The sequence below is a fragment of the Fusarium tjaetaba genome, assembly GCF_013396195.1.
Source record: "Fusarium tjaetaba strain NRRL 66243 chromosome Unknown NRRL66243_c0000342, whole genome shotgun sequence".
NCBI lineage: Eukaryota > Fungi > Ascomycota > Sordariomycetes > Hypocreales > Nectriaceae > Fusarium > Fusarium tjaetaba.
The window spans coordinates 27,847-42,976 of NW_023501538.1; the positions used below are offsets into that span (position 1 = coordinate 27,847).

Below are 15,130 nucleotides of genomic sequence, written 5' to 3' on the forward strand. Positions count from 1 at the left end.
CAGATCATGGCCGGCTGCCTCCTTATTTAGGTTGTCAAAGTCGTGTGGTTTCAGCCTGTTCGCGAAAGCCTATACACCTCCAATCCGACTCGCAGGACACAGCTCATTTACACTCTCGTGTTCAAAGATAGCAATACACTCATCCAGGGACCCGACACTGAGCCATCGACCGGCAAAGGCCGACTATGACCATCCTTCTTTGACCACTCTCGCGGCCCTGGTCCTAATGACAAGGTCTTCAGCGCGAGACACAAGCCCCGATTTATGCCATCACGTCGATCTCGAACCAACAACCACAGACGCGGGCCGAGAGGAGTCTCCCATTGTCACAGAAGAATCATGCACTCATAATCGACTGGCAACGGCCACTGCAATGAACACTAACTCCCATGTTCACTACTTTCGACAGCCATTCTATCTCACCTCGAATCCGAAAGGCCCAACCATATCGAGCTCCTGCTTTACAATATAAGCCGTGCAACGATACGGCAGTTGACTAGCAGTTCCATGGTGGTATTGAGAGGATGTCGGAGTTTCTTGAAGCCCCTGATGAACTGGAGGTCATCCAGGAGTTCATCCAGTGACTCTCTGTAGCTCGACCTGGGTGTCAGCTTCGCATCTGATATCAGCCAAAGATTCCAGGGATGTCGAAGTCCGTTGTCTGTTTCATTGTACACATGGCCTTTCACTGACAGTTACTCAGGCCCAGCAGATACCCCAGGGAGAGCCACAAACTCAGATACAATACCAGACATGAGCTTCACAGTCGAAGGCGATACAGCCGACGACATTCTCAATTCGATGATTCTCACCTGTTTCCCCCTCAGCCAGGAGTCTCCAATCTTACGAAGCCCCGCATCACTTCCGTTCCGTCTAAGCAAAGCCTGTGCAATCGGAGCTGAAAGGCCCCAAACATCATCTCGTCCCTGGCCATATCCAGCATGTATCTATGTGCCCAGTGCCTCTTTAAGGATGCAATACTTGACGCTTTGGTCTGGGATACGAAGGCAAAGGACTGGGATGCCGACGCAGAGCTTTTCGAGGCAGCGAAGTTCGATCTCTATCTCCGCAGCAGCCAACGAGCCGCTTTGATCATCCTACGGACATCGACACGCCTCTCAAGTAGCAAGATCACGAATACTGAACCCATCGCCCTCACAGCGGTCATCGCCCAAGAAATTATCTTCGTTCCACGCCACAACAGACAGAAAACAGATACATATTCATCCCCACCATTTGAAAGACGATTCATTATGTTGAATTTTGCCACCCCCCGGCGACGGTCTCGTCCAAAGTCCAGCTTTCTCACCCATAATGAGCAACGACACGAGAGATCGGACTCACCGTTGCGCCAATGCCAACCACAAACGACACGAGACGGTGACTGCAAAGCTCTAAGACTAGAGTATTCCTACTGCATCTCTCCAGTTGCCAAATCCTGCACATTGGGAGAAACGTCGATACTGGCGACACATGTAAGTTGCCGAACTCTCGAATAAGGCCGGTACTTCCACTATCACAACAATTCCAAGCCCGCCCACCAGGCTTGAGAATGTCCTACCGAGGCCGACGCCATCAGCCAATGGCCAAAATACCATCTCCCTTCTCCCCTGTCGTTCGTCCCTCGCCCCCTTCGCAGTCATTTAGCGTACGTTCGACCCTCCAAGGAAGCTATATAATTCTAATCATCACAGGTACCGTCAATACTTCTAGCAAAACGTATTTACAGGCTACCCATCACCGCCATCCCACAGTGGCACAGACGGTCTCGGTCCTTACCCCCACGATTGCACACCGTGTAAGAACACAAGGCTCTGCAGATTGGTTCACAAGATCGATAAATTAGTACCTCACCCGCTGATGGTGGCCTTGGTTCACGATACCCGTTAAGAGTTGGCGCTTCTTTTCCCCTGAAGGACTGGATCACTCTCCACAGGACAGTCTCTAGCAATCACTCGGGCTATTGGTCTCTATAGTGGTGTGTATGGCTGTTCCCAGTATCTCAATCCATACTCTCAAACGGCCGAGGCGCAGGGGCAAGAGAGACGGGATCAAAGATCGAATGTTTCTGCTGGCGATCTGGGATAAACTAGTATGGAGGAAAGCGAATGATTGCACTGAGCAAATAGCCGACCAAGAAACATATGCGCACACTATAGTTTGTAGGAGGTAATGGCTGCTTATGTGAGGATGAGTTGTAATGCAGTTATCAGTGTTTGCCAGGTGGCATGGGGTGACCCCTGAATCAGAGTGAATAAATTTTACGAGCCACTTGTAGCTTTCTCCCACAATCAAAAAATTCTTTCTCTCCTAAAATCCTCAACTTCCTCATCTCACAATAACGGATTGCCTGCTGAATCGTTCAAGCCTTTTCTGCGCCATGGTGTCCGGAACACCCCCTAACCCCTCGTCGTATGACGCATGCTGCATCGATTCACGCCGTCGGTTCATTTCCCTCTACCTCAAGTACGTCGGTAGCGATGCGGTTGCCAAATGGGACAACTGCCTCCGAATGGCCTTCGAACAAGTCATGAAGAGCCTCGAAGAGAGATGCCATAAACGGGCCAGCCACGACTGGCTAGAGTACGAAGCAGATCGCGTCGCCTGGCAAAAGCTCTGTAAGTCTCTACATGCGAGAATTAGTTTCTAGACTGACAACAATAAACAGTCAGCGAAATTGACATCGAAGCTGTCGAATGGCCCTTCACCATCCCAACTGAATTTGATTCACCCGACAAGATCGCAGAGGGTATCTCGCCAACTTATCAGAATTGGCGTCTGGCCCGCGGATTACGTGTATGCGACGTCGGTCGTCGAGATGAGCCGGAAGTGCCGTCTCTGGACCAGCGGAACCACGTCTGGAAGAAGGATCCAAACTATCCCCGTGAAATGGTGGCTCCCATCACTGGTCCTTTCCAGATCGCACTCCCACTCTGGATCGATCTCTACAACCTTATTTTTGGGGAAGGTGACCAACTCCTCCACGACATCAACAACGAAATCATCCCCCCTCACCTGGCGATCTCGTGGAATGGCGACGACGAAGGCTGTATCACTTTGGTTGTTGGATTCAGCCCTACCACCTGCGTCAACCCCGGAAGCGAGGGAATCGGTGATTCGGTCCGATGGCTTTGGCAATCCGTCGTTGACTGGGTAATTGAAGCCTACTTTGGCGGGACAATGTCGCTAGCGACCTTCCTGCGCGTGCGTAAGGCTATGCCTGTCCCTTACAGCAGTTCCTATCACAGCAGCCAGGGGTTGACCACATTGACTAGCAGTGCATATGCCGAAGTCCAAGACGAGCCAATGTATTTCATCAGGAAGGCGCATGAGAAGCGAACTTTCATCGCAGAGTGCCGTGATGAAGTTTTGGAGATTCTGGAGAAGCCCCTGGCCGAGGCCAAGGCCGGACTCAGCCGCTGGGTTTTCTGTGAGGGCTACGACGAGGAGAGACTTGCAGCTGCACGAGAGATCTGGGCTTCTAGTACCACAGATGAGAGAACCATCCAGGAAGCGATTCTTTGGGCGATGGGCCCGCATGAGGTGACGACCATCTCCGCCGAGGATGACTCTTCTACCGATGAGTAGTTTTGGTACACACTCTGGTGAGTCTGGCAACATCTTCTGTCTATACCATACTAACTTTCATGTGGTCGACGCAGCCATCTCTGGTGGGAACCTCTCCGCTGAGAGTCACTCTGCCCATAACAATGACTTCGAATTGAAGTCTGCAATGGTGGGAAGGATAAGATGATTGGGCTGGTGGAATAGCGTGGTAGGAAGGGGAGTTGTAGCTAAATATGACACCACTGACACCCATTCTATGAGTCTTAATACGTGATTAATATTTGATCGGTCGTGTCCTGCTTGTTGCTCAGTCACTAGCATTCCCTGAGTGTTGGGTTAAGGCCAAAGTCAATCAGCGACTACAATCTCGCCAATAAATGGGCACGAAATCCACGTCACAGGTAATTTTCATTTATTGTTTAGAACGTTCACTACTTGAATCAAAATTTCCCGCTCCTGTTCCAAACAGGTGTTATTTATGGTGTTTGGCTCACTTCAATGGTCGACAATCGGCGCCAGCCTTTGCCATTTGCCATCGCAGGATGAGGAATTGACAGCAGAATCACGGCAAATTAGTAGTTTCTCATCTTTTCTAACGTTGAATGTCAGACATCTGTATTGAGTTCATTGTCACTGAGACTAGACGATGCAATCCTACTGTTCAGGGTAACTGACTGAACAGCTGAGTATTTTGACAGGCCCACTAAACGCGGTCGGATCAGACTTCAAGCACCTGCAACCTTTGAACAACGAAGCTCAACCACAGAGTTACCGCCCAGGAAAAGCCTAATTCAAGACGCCCAAACGAAAGTTTACTCTCTATAGAGTCTCAAGAAACATGCATAATTACCCGCCCAACGACGCGCAGTCCAACTGCGACGCGCTTAACAGAAATCTGTCGCGACACCGTCCAGAGTCCAAACCACCGCGGGTCTCTCACCTCTTGCGCTTGATGATATTTCCTCGCTTATGTCTACTGAAAGCAGGCAATGGAATTTGTTGTTCCCTCATTGAGCAACGGATACTAGGTCAGTGATGTCCCGAGTTGTGACCCTAACTAACAATTGATTCCCAGGTGCAAACAGACGTGTTTCCGATTGCTACAAATGATTTCCGAACTTCGGGAAGCCAAAGCAGTATTCACAGGAATCGGATTGTTATGGACACCGCCTTCGTTCAATGCACCGACCACCCAAGTTGTCCTCCTCCCGAGGTCTTCTCTCGAAAGCCGCTCGCCGCTACCCCGGTCCAACCGCTGACAACCCTTGCAATGGCCCCTGCTTCTTGAAGCCATTGGTGGAGTTGCTCGGTTCGCCTACTGTGACGTGCGCCGCGCCACCGATATCATCAAAAGGACCATTCAAGATTGCTGTCCATACCCGTTAGTGGCGACCCACGACTGTGTGGATCACAGACAGGGGCTGACCTTGGAATTACCTATTCCGGATTTCTTGGACTATATAATTGGTCACGTTGAATCGAGTTGGAACCTTGTCTCAGCCACGGCAATGGCGTCTCGCCCGTCTCAAACACAACCTTCATCGACAAGGTGGAAACCCGAGATGCCTATTCGCAACTACGATCAAGGAGGCATCTCCTGGTGTGGCCGAAAGACAATATCCCAACACCCCTGCTTTGAAAGCCCTTCTCGACTTATTCAGCGGCAGTCGCCACAGGTATCGGTTCCGACCACAGGGATGGCCATGTGTTGAGCTGTGAGAAACCAGGCGTCCTCACTGCTTGGCGGAGGGGACCGCAAACGAAGGTGTGGACATGCCAAGGCGCGCTTCGCAGAGAGATTTACATCAGTGAGTAACATCGGAGGAGCATGAATCAAAAGTTCGGCGCCGTAATGCTGAGCACGGAGACGTTCTGTTTGCTGTTGTTGCACCAAAACAAAGACAATGTTTGCCAAGAAGCTGAAGATGATTGTCTTTGTTGGCGTTTTGGTAAAACATGGCAATTGCTTGGAAATGAATGACAAAAAGGTTTGACCGCATTCAATTGCGCCTTTGTCGCAGCAAGCTGCCGGCGCCTGGCCTTTGGTTGAAAACCTTCTCAACAGCACGATGCAAAGGTCATGTGATTCATGCTATAAAATCTCATGTTCATCCCTCCGCCAACTCTTCCATCACTCAGCACTCACCTCTTCTCTCTACACCTTCAGAGACGATAGTCTGTCATATATACTTGATCTCTGCACCTTATATATTATCCGAGAGGGCCCTGACTCCACCCAGACCCCATAAAGCGCTCTTCATGATACCGTCACAATGCTGAAGTTGTCAGCCGCACACTGTATACAGTCATACGTGAGGCAATGATACCTCAATGATCCTCCAGTCGAGCAACCACAACGCATAGCTCAAGCATTAAGGTAACTGCGTCTTCCACCTGCCGTGTCCGTCAGACTTCAGTAACTAACTTGGGAAGTAAGCATTAGCTATACGACTCAAGACTTACACGGGGTTGCGATCCCCATCGCTATATTGAGACGAACTGCCCTCGCCGTCATTGATAGATGACCTCCCAGCTCAAAGGATGTCGCCGCCAGCCCTGGTCTCGCCTGTCTCCTCGTTGTCTTAAGACGTATCTACGTTCACCTCCTTTGCAACCCTGGAGCTGCTCCGTTCCTCAACTAGGTAAAGTCACCGGAGGACGACAACTCCTTGTAGCACCAAAGCTTATTATAAATCTCAAAAGCATCAGGGGTCGAACACAAGCCCAGAAACGGAGCACCCCTGACTTTTAAACGAGACGATTCCTATATTATGCGCGCCCCAATAGATATACAACCTCAACCACCGACGAAGGCGACTCTTTCCTGGGGCCTTCCTCTATGTCTTGCAAACCGATGTCGTCAAATACAAGAAGTCGACCATGAAAAGACTTTTGCGTAAGAAAAATACCCCTTGAATAGAGCCCCGAGACTCAACATCTAACTTGAGAATGAGAAGCCTCAGTATCGCTATCCTTACAGCATATAAAAGAAATTGTATTATATAACCATCAGAAGCCTCCAGGCGATGACGATGGGCACTCACTGCGGCCGCTCGCAGCGTTAGACAAAGACTTCACTGGTTCTTGAACAAGGTGTAAGCAGCGCTCCTAGAATTCTACACGAAAACAAGGACTTCCAACGTGAGTGATTAATTGCCTGAACCTTCGACTGGCAACGAGAGCGCCACCCTACCACAAAAGCCGCCTGTCCTTCACACCAACTCCAAACTTTCGCTATCAACTTCACCACCTCACGTCTAGTCGAGTACAAAAGATCACATCTTGAGTCCAGTCTCGCTAACCTTTGACAGAACCATGGATCCCTTCAACTCTCTACCCCCGGAGATCCGTCTCAAGATCCTGTTTTCGATCACCTCCAAGTTCTCCCTAGCATCCATCACCCGAGCATCGCTGACGATGCTGCGATAGTACCAAACGCAGCGAAAGAAACCGACTGAACATCATCTCGATTGACCTTATGAGGGAATGGTTCAAGATGCTCTAGCGATCATCCAGTTCCTGAGAGAACGAGGTGTTCGAGAGCACAAGCTGCTCCATGTTCGAGATCACTTAAAGCGCTGGCTAGACAAGAACTTTGTCAGCCCTCTTACCATGCAGGATGTATAAGCTGCCAGTGCCAAGCACCACACTGCCGATGAAGGATAACCCCTTAGTCACTCTGATTCAGTAGGACCACAACAGAAAGCTGCAATGTATGCCTGAGGGGGTACATAACCCTTTTCGCCCTCCCTCTCTCCTCGACTTTCCTTTCTCCTCAGTCACCATCAACGCAATCGCCTCCGCCGGTTGTTCTTTTTTCTCACATACAAACAAACAATCAATCAATCCACTACCGCTACCATGTCTGCCAACCAGACCAACTTCACCGCCACCCCCATCCCCGGTGGCTTTGCCGGCGTGGCCAGCGATCCTTCCGACATCCGCGAGTTTGCAATGCGCGCTATGCAGGAGTCAGGCGCTCCTGGTTTTCTTGTCCAAAGCAGGATGACTATATGTTCGAACATCTGGATGACCTCCATAGTATGCTGCTTCATTTCATACAAGATTACTGCATCAAGGCTACAGCGTCTTACATGCCGCGAGAGTACATTTATTTACAAGGCGTGCAGTTACCATCACCAACAACTCAGCTATACTTTCGTAGTCAGCCCATCACCCCGAGCTTTAATCTAGACAGTCTTACAACGATGGAGCTGAAGCGGTTCATGAGAGCATTATTATTGTATAAACTGAACTGCAAGGTCGCTGAGTTCTTGGGCACGTCTTCCGATCCCGGAAGCCCTCTAAACAATCCCTCCCGGCGACACATTCGCCCTTCCGCGAACAAAGCCATACACTGCAGTCACACATATGTTCGCTCACTCTATGGCGCGTGTATTGCTCAGCGCGGGGATGGCTTCCTGCCAACTGGCCCTGATAGGCCCTCGACCGATGGCGGTACTGCACGGTGCAGACTCTACTGCTTGCAGACTTCAACCGCAGACCCCGTCGTAGTCATGGCACACAGCTCCGTACAACCACCCGAAAGAGGGTAAGTCTCCCGTTGTGTTAAACCCGAAGTGAACCAGAAGTGTATTTTCTCTAGAACTTCATTACTGACTTATAAACTCAATACCGCCACCACCTTCCAATTACCCCAAACCTTCTCCAGTCTAACCTTTATCTTAGCCCTAGTAGCACCGATATATGTGTTATTACGAAACTTTCTTTAGGTTAAGCTTTTCTCGTGCGTTAGCATTTCTCGACAATTCTGATTGTGCGCCATACCTGCAGGAAGTTCCCCTCAGCGAATCGCCATCCACACGTCGTACACGGACATAATCCAAGCTTGATTTTGCCGGATCGACTGTACAGCTGCTTCTCGGGTCGCCTTGTCTAATTCCAACAGCCTGGATAGTGCCTTCTTCTCTTGCCGGGCAACTAGGATGACCCCTGCGGGGAATCCACTGTGAGCTGCTGTACAAATCGAGTCTTGTGCAGCTGCGGTCGTTTTGCAGGGTCTCCCTGTGCGCTAATGCAGCCTGGGGTATGACTACAGCTCTATTAGTGTAGTCGTTAACATCCGGCATTTAGTTAGGTTGATGTTAATAAAAGACTTCTCTTATTGGAGCCGCCATTTTAAAGATCCGGGGTGTTTATGGTATTAAGCTAACCTTTCTTGGCCAAGGGATTAGAGGCAACTTTTATACGCCTTCAAGGCCGGCCAAGGAGTCATAATTTAGGTTATTATCATATTAGCTTTATGCTGTAGCTATTAGTCAGTCATCGTGGTATCGANNTTCCAGCAGAGAGAACCTAGAGGGTAAGTCTCATCACAAAGAACGTAGTCAAATCTAACCTCATTTCACCAGATCCATCATGTGGTCTCACATCGACCATATCAGTGATGCCTTTGCCGACTTCTTTGTCGATTTCCACAAAAGGTCGAATGCCACACGCGGTCGGCCGAGAGCTCAAGTTGCTCACATCAAGGTCCCCTCATACAGCCTCGAGATTAGCATCGCAGAGGGAGTCCAGCAAATGTTTTCAGAAGAGTAACATCTCTTATATTATATATGTTGTTCCAGACATGGAACTTGAGGTGGGCTTAGATCTTCATTCCCGGATGACACCAGTATCAAGGCTACGACATATGGTAACCTTTTGAAGGATAATCACAGCAACTTCGACCTTGGCAACAAGGAGCACACCCCGACAACCTGGCGAGTAGGTACGAATGTGGCGGGATGGAGGAATGACCGGCTGCCGCTGGAGATTGTCATCATATTTCACATTGATCCGAAGCCGAGGGCAAGGCCTCTGGGCTACTCTACCTGTAATCAAGTATACCACATTTAGAAAGTTTAATATGTTATGGGTTGTGAGGGAATCGTTGGAATTGAAGGAAAGTAACCATGTAGTAATCTACTGTGAATATAGTCGTTCTGAAATCTCCTCCACATCAGTGGCATGCTGACTGTTTGAATTACGAGCCAGCAGGCAGCCAGCTTTGTCCGTATAAACCATCCACCTCCCACTAGAACTAGCCCAACGCGTTGTTGTGGCGGGTAGTTGGAATAACTCAATGTTATCCATATTTCCGTCAGGATACGCTGTGTAGTCAAGATTAAAAGGCTCATTCACCTCGTCCTCAGCGCCTGGATATATATTGCCCTGAGTAGCTTTCGATTCCATCAAATCAGTCCCGAGGGCTGATGTCCTCTCGACCCAGAGGTAATAGCCTTGTCCCTGGCGACAAGTTGTTCTGACAAGCGGTCCCTGTCAACTCTGTTGATTTCGCCTTTTTCGGCAAGTTGCCTAGACAGACTCCGAATCCGAAGCTCGTAACAGCCGATCTTTTCTGACATTCCTTTATTATCCCTGTACAAGCCAGAGATCTGGGCTGACAGACGTTCATTCTCTTGCTCGCTTGACGCAACCTTCTCTGAAAGTTCCTCCTTGTCCCTGGCTGCCTGGGCAAGCTGTGACTCAAGATCGCGGATCTTCTGACCAGTATCGGAATGCTCTATCCCCACAGCCCCCGACACACCGCCACTGTATCGCTGTATGGTATGGGTTCGCGACTGCTTCATCTCATGCCGAAGTTCATTGATGTCTCGTGAATGAGAGGCGATCATTTCCTTGAAACTGGACTCAAGCCGCTGCTGGCCTTTCTCGAGGCCATGGACACGCCTCTCAAGCAACGAATCAATGGGTCGAGGGTGAACTTGACTCATCGTTGACCCTGATGGACCCGGGGTTGCCTGCTGAGGGGAGGGACGCCAAGCCTCTCGTCTCGGGATCTCGAATCGCTCATAAGGTGATTCAACGTGTGTCGCCGAGAGATTCCTATCGCCCCAAGAGTACCTAGAGTGTGGTGACGACCTTGCGGCAGTTTCTCTATTGCCCTGACTTCTTGCTAAATCGGCTTGTTCGTCTTCTGATTCCTCTCCATCGACTAACGCCCGATATCTGCGTTGTGGGCGGACAGGATTGGACTCAGGCGGCACGTGTTGGTCGTCTTCAGGAACACCCATCTCTTGGTCAGCAGTTGTTTCAGGACCTGGAAGCTGACACGCATCCGCATCTGCTGCGTTGTCAACCAACACATCTTCCTTGTCTGCCTGGTAGACAGGGGAGCTGCGCTCAGAACCAGCCTCTTGTCTGTAAATCTCAATGTCCCGAAAGATGTCCTTGAGACTTCGGTCAAGAAACTCCTTCAGCTCTGTCCCGGTAGTTGGAAGATCAGTCTTCCCCGATGTCCTCTCAGCTTTGAACGCAGTATATGTGTCCCCGGGACTACACCTCCAGCTCTCATCAGGCCACTCGAAGCTTTTCACCGCATCAGTGAGAGACTTCATGTCTCCGAGAGTGACAGGTAATGCAGGCATATCATAATAGGCCTGTTCTTGGTCCATATCATGTTTTGTCACACGTTCACCAATGGAGTAAAGGAAGTCCGAGAAGACCGAGATGTTGCCCCCAACAATGCTCTCGCGCGCAGACTTGTGCATTTCGTGCAGGCTTCTATCCCCGTAGCCAGTTTCATCAAACATGTTGAAAAGGGCCTCGATAGCAGGACATTCGCGTTCCTTCGCCCCTTGATGTGGCCAAGGACTGCGGCTGTCTCCTCGACATCTGACCAAGTATTGGAGGGCCAGGACGAATCGTTCATGCTCAAACTCCCAGCACGGATGCGTGATAAGTGCCGCAAACAGCTTGCTGAAATCGGGCGAAAGTACTGCGTGGTTTGCCCTCTTGCGGCCACTCGATAACGGAAAGTATCTCAGACCGACCATCGGAGAGATCACAGTGGTAGGCGAGACCCCCCAAAGGCGCAAGCCGACTTTCCATAATGCTTTGAAATCTTTCACCACAGGCGAATTCACTTCTGGGTTGAATTCATCATAATCCTCCTTCTCATGCGAGGCATCATACAGCTTCATGGCCGGCCCTTCAATCTCTGGCTTCTCATTCGCAAAGTCCACGGGTCGAAATGTGTCTTCCAAATCTTTCCTGACTATCGGGCGACGCGCCTCGAGGCAGCTTCTAGCGATGGCGCGCGCGGACTCGCTGATCGGTATTTTTGCCCTCGTTTCTGGCCTTTTCTTTGTTCTGGTCGATTCCTTCTGACCCTGATGAGGGTAGACGCGCTTCGATCCTCGTGGTTCACTCATTTTGTATGGTCTCGAGAGTATAATGAATGTGGTGTTTCGTAGAATCAATAAAGAGAGTGGTTGAGGAGGATGGAAATGGCTTGAACGGTCAATCTGTGCGCTGGGGCTTGTTATTCTTTTGGAACCCACTTTATTTGGCGTTGATCTTCGGTTTGACGTCTAGCGCAGGCTTGTTTTACAACTGAGATCAGGTAGCTTGTACTCCTCTCCTTAGGAGTACGGAGAGTTATTGGATGAGATGGCCAGTACTTTGCTCGTTTGTGAGCCCAGCAATGGAATTTTTGACATGGTTTGTTGTGGTATGTTCGAGGACCCCGATCACAGCTTACATGGGATGGTTTTCATGAAACAATGTCACTGGATCTGCGGCTGGCTTGACTCTAGGAACATCGTCACGTTCTAGGCGGTTTTACTGCTGTGTGAGGTTGAGAGATCACGGTTGCTAACATTGAAGAGGAGTGGGGGACAATATTATCATTATAGTTATCGATTTATGGTTAAATATTGGATGAACTTCTTATCTCACATGAAAGTTGAGAGCATCTCGAGATCGTACAATCGCTACACATACCCAAACAAACCCTGTCGGATGATATGAGCATGAGTTGTCTACTATACGTCCACCCGATGGATCAAGAGCAATAACCTGCTCGAAGCAGTGAGTCTCTGGTTTGTGGCTCTAGGAACGCCTCCAATTTGTCCTTTACCCCTGGAATCAACAGCAAAGGGGTGATCTTGGTGACAACGCGGTGCATTTCAACGGAGCCGCTGCCCCTGGAGTGGTAGACAGATCTTTAAAGACCTCGGCCAATTGATAATAAATATGGGAAAGCTTGCTCGTAAACCCCTGACCCGTTATGTGTGGCTTTGTCAATCTCTCATCAGTTTCCTTCAGTATGATGTTTGGATCTGAAATCGCTTGCTGATGCTGCTGGGTGCTCTCTATCGTTTCTAAAATCGGCTTTATATCCTTCCCGAGGGCCCCGAATGTGTCAAGCCGACCAGTCTCGTCACCTAGCTCGCCTTGTAGAGTTACAAGTTGAGATAGGATGTTCTTTAGCTCTAAAATCCTTTGCCCAAGACTCCTCGGACAAGGTGGTGTTGGCACAACATTCAGGCGAAGCACATGTTATAACGTCGTGCTCGCAATAAGTGTCTCAAGGGTACAAAATAACTGATAAGACAAGATCAGTCACGACACGTGGATTGAATAGAACTAAAATCAGTAAGAGTCCACCCTTGAAATCAGGAGCTGCAGGTGAGATTTGGCCTTTTCAGCTCAATTGGTGGTGACGTATTGGGTTCAGGCTCCTTTAGCCGCCATTAAAGAACCCAGCAACCCCGCCTGTCCTTCCAGGCGACTCGTCCACTAAATCCACTATAACTCCACAGTTATGGCATTTTCCTCTTCGCTGCCATCATCCATCCCTCCAACAACCATCTCGCGATGGACTCGGCTCCGTAGCTATCCTCCCCATTGTCACGTCGGCTTCCTCCACATTTCGATATGCAGCACCACAGAACCTGAATTCCTCGTTTTTGACTCACCTAGCAATTGACATCCTTCTAGTACTCACAGCTGCGATCTATCGCAATTGTTTGTGAGCGCTGACGCGACATCCTGCCTTTTGAAACGGTTGCTAACCGGAACTGGAACAGTTTCTAGCAGAGGCCTCAAGCACCAGTAATCGAACCGCATCTTCAAGTCGGACCAGCAGCAATCCAAAAAGCTCAAAGCTCATTCGATATCGCCTCTCGTCTCGGAAATCTTGTCATTCAGCTGGCAATGTACGAAACCCTCGATCCCGGGTCCTGTCTACAACGATGCTCGTACGGCCGCCTTTGCTCCTCACTGTCCTACAGTCCAAGAAGTGATTCAATTGCCGAAGTATTTCTTCCAGCTGTTTACGACAGGTTGCCTTGTATCTCCCACTATATGACCCCGGTCTCGAACTCCCGAAACGTGCTCTCTACATCAACGCGCCTTCCAAGTGCCAAAGTTAAGGTTCCAACGTCAACCAATCATCAGCGATGTCGTGTCTCAAAGAAGTAATATGATCAGACGCTAATCCCCCGTGGACCCTTGGGATCCACTGTCCCCGGACGCAATTTGGACTGCACTTCTTTTCGACAAACAATGTCCTTGGAAAGCGAGGATACGATTCCCACGGGCAGACGAGATAGCGTCGAGGACGTCTGTCTGAGTTGTATTGAGAACATTCGTCGTGTTTCTCGGTAAGATACTTGGTTGGTGGTGTCTCTGTGGGAGGCTGTGGGACCTTGGGGTACCGGATGAGCGTGTAGGTCGTATTTGTTGCTCATAACGTTGGTTCTTGAACGAAGATGTTATTTTATGCAACGGGAGATATTATTGAATGGAACAAGCTTGAAATTGACTGATGGGCATGTCGACCATTCCCGTAACAATGAGTGCCTACTTGGTGATAGCTGTTGTTTCGTCCTTATATGTTTATCTCGGCATTCGAATGATCTCACTAGATGAATGTGATATAATTATATGTGCTATAGCAAGTGAAAACTCGATTTGGCAGCCGGGGCAAGTGACTGGACAGTGCTAGTAACCTGCATGCTCTGACGGTGGCACGATCAGGACGAACGGCATTTTAGCACAGTAAGAAAGTCTACCGCCTAATTAACCGACGATTTAGCGGCTCGTGTTGACCCCTCTTGCATCGGTCTTCATCATTTCATTCCAACCCACAACTTCCACAACAACCACCACCAAAAGCAGAATTCTGTATGTAACAAAACATCAACTCGCGGTCCCTTATTAACAGCTTTATGCAGAAAAAATGTCTACAACTGTGCTCTCAGAGCTTGAAAAGTTCCTCAAGCCCATCATGGAGGTCGTCGAGTCGAACAACGACTCTGACGACTCTGACGATGAGGAGGGAGGCAAGGTGCGCTTCGGCCACATCCAGATACCTCCTTACCGTCTTGGTAAGGTGAGTCTGTTGGAGTCAGTACGACAAATATCCATGAATGCGAACCGCTTCAAGGCTGAAATGATATTTGTTGTCTCTGCCATAGAAAAGGACTTGGGGATCGGAGTGAAGGATGACGGCAAGGTCGCTCCGGTGATATTGACGTTTTCTGAGCTCCTCGATGCCCTCAGAGCCTCCAAGAAGGGGAAGAACAAGGGCCAATGGGTCACTGCACAAAAGCCCCCCTGGAAAAAGGGTCAAGCACTCCCATTGGGAGTTGTCTTGGTAATTTGCCTGGATCCTCAAATGCCCGCAGATTGCGCTCTGTGTCTGCTAGGCACAGTGAAGTGGGCAATTGATCAGGCCTCCAGTTGGGATCAAACTGACATTCGTGTCCTGACTTTGTCCGCTGAGAAAGAGTTCAACTTCCTCTCTGAAGTT

General features: G+C 49.6%; 4 protein-coding genes across 4 annotated transcripts; 3 read left to right on the forward strand and 1 right to left on the reverse strand.

Annotated features, from left to right (window-relative positions):
- Nucleotides 1-2,380: 2,380 nt before the first annotated feature.
- On the forward strand, nucleotides 2,381-3,588 carry FTJAE_12523 (uncharacterized protein; the record flags this gene model as incomplete). Its single annotated transcript, XM_037345578.1, has 2 exons — nucleotides 2,381-2,618; nucleotides 2,669-3,588. The coding sequence occupies 2 exons, from the start codon at nucleotides 2,381-2,383 to the stop codon at nucleotides 3,586-3,588; spliced, it is 1,158 nt and encodes a 385-aa protein (XP_037200443.1).
- A 3,840-nt stretch (nucleotides 3,589-7,428) lies between these two features.
- FTJAE_12524 (uncharacterized protein) lies at nucleotides 7,429-9,426 on the forward strand (the record flags this gene model as incomplete). The annotated part of the gene is made up of 5 exons (XM_037345579.1): nucleotides 7,429-7,608; nucleotides 7,830-8,119; nucleotides 8,940-9,122; nucleotides 9,180-9,298; nucleotides 9,413-9,426. 5 exons carry the CDS (start codon nucleotides 7,429-7,431, stop codon nucleotides 9,424-9,426), a joined length of 786 nt encoding a protein of 261 aa, XP_037200444.1.
- A 335-nt stretch (nucleotides 9,427-9,761) lies between these two features.
- FTJAE_12525 (uncharacterized protein) lies at nucleotides 9,762-11,744 on the reverse strand (the record flags this gene model as incomplete). The annotated part of the gene is made up of 1 exon (XM_037345580.1): nucleotides 9,762-11,744. One exon carries the CDS (start codon nucleotides 11,742-11,744, stop codon nucleotides 9,762-9,764), a length of 1,983 nt encoding a protein of 660 aa, XP_037200445.1.
- Nucleotides 11,745-14,557: 2,813 nt separating this feature from the next.
- FTJAE_12526 (uncharacterized protein) lies at nucleotides 14,558-15,035 on the forward strand (the record flags this gene model as incomplete). The annotated part of the gene is made up of 3 exons (XM_037345581.1): nucleotides 14,558-14,710; nucleotides 14,765-14,974; nucleotides 15,027-15,035. The coding sequence occupies 3 exons, from the start codon at nucleotides 14,558-14,560 to the stop codon at nucleotides 15,033-15,035; spliced, it is 372 nt and encodes a 123-aa protein (XP_037200446.1).
- Between the last annotated feature and the right edge of the window lie 95 nt (nucleotides 15,036-15,130).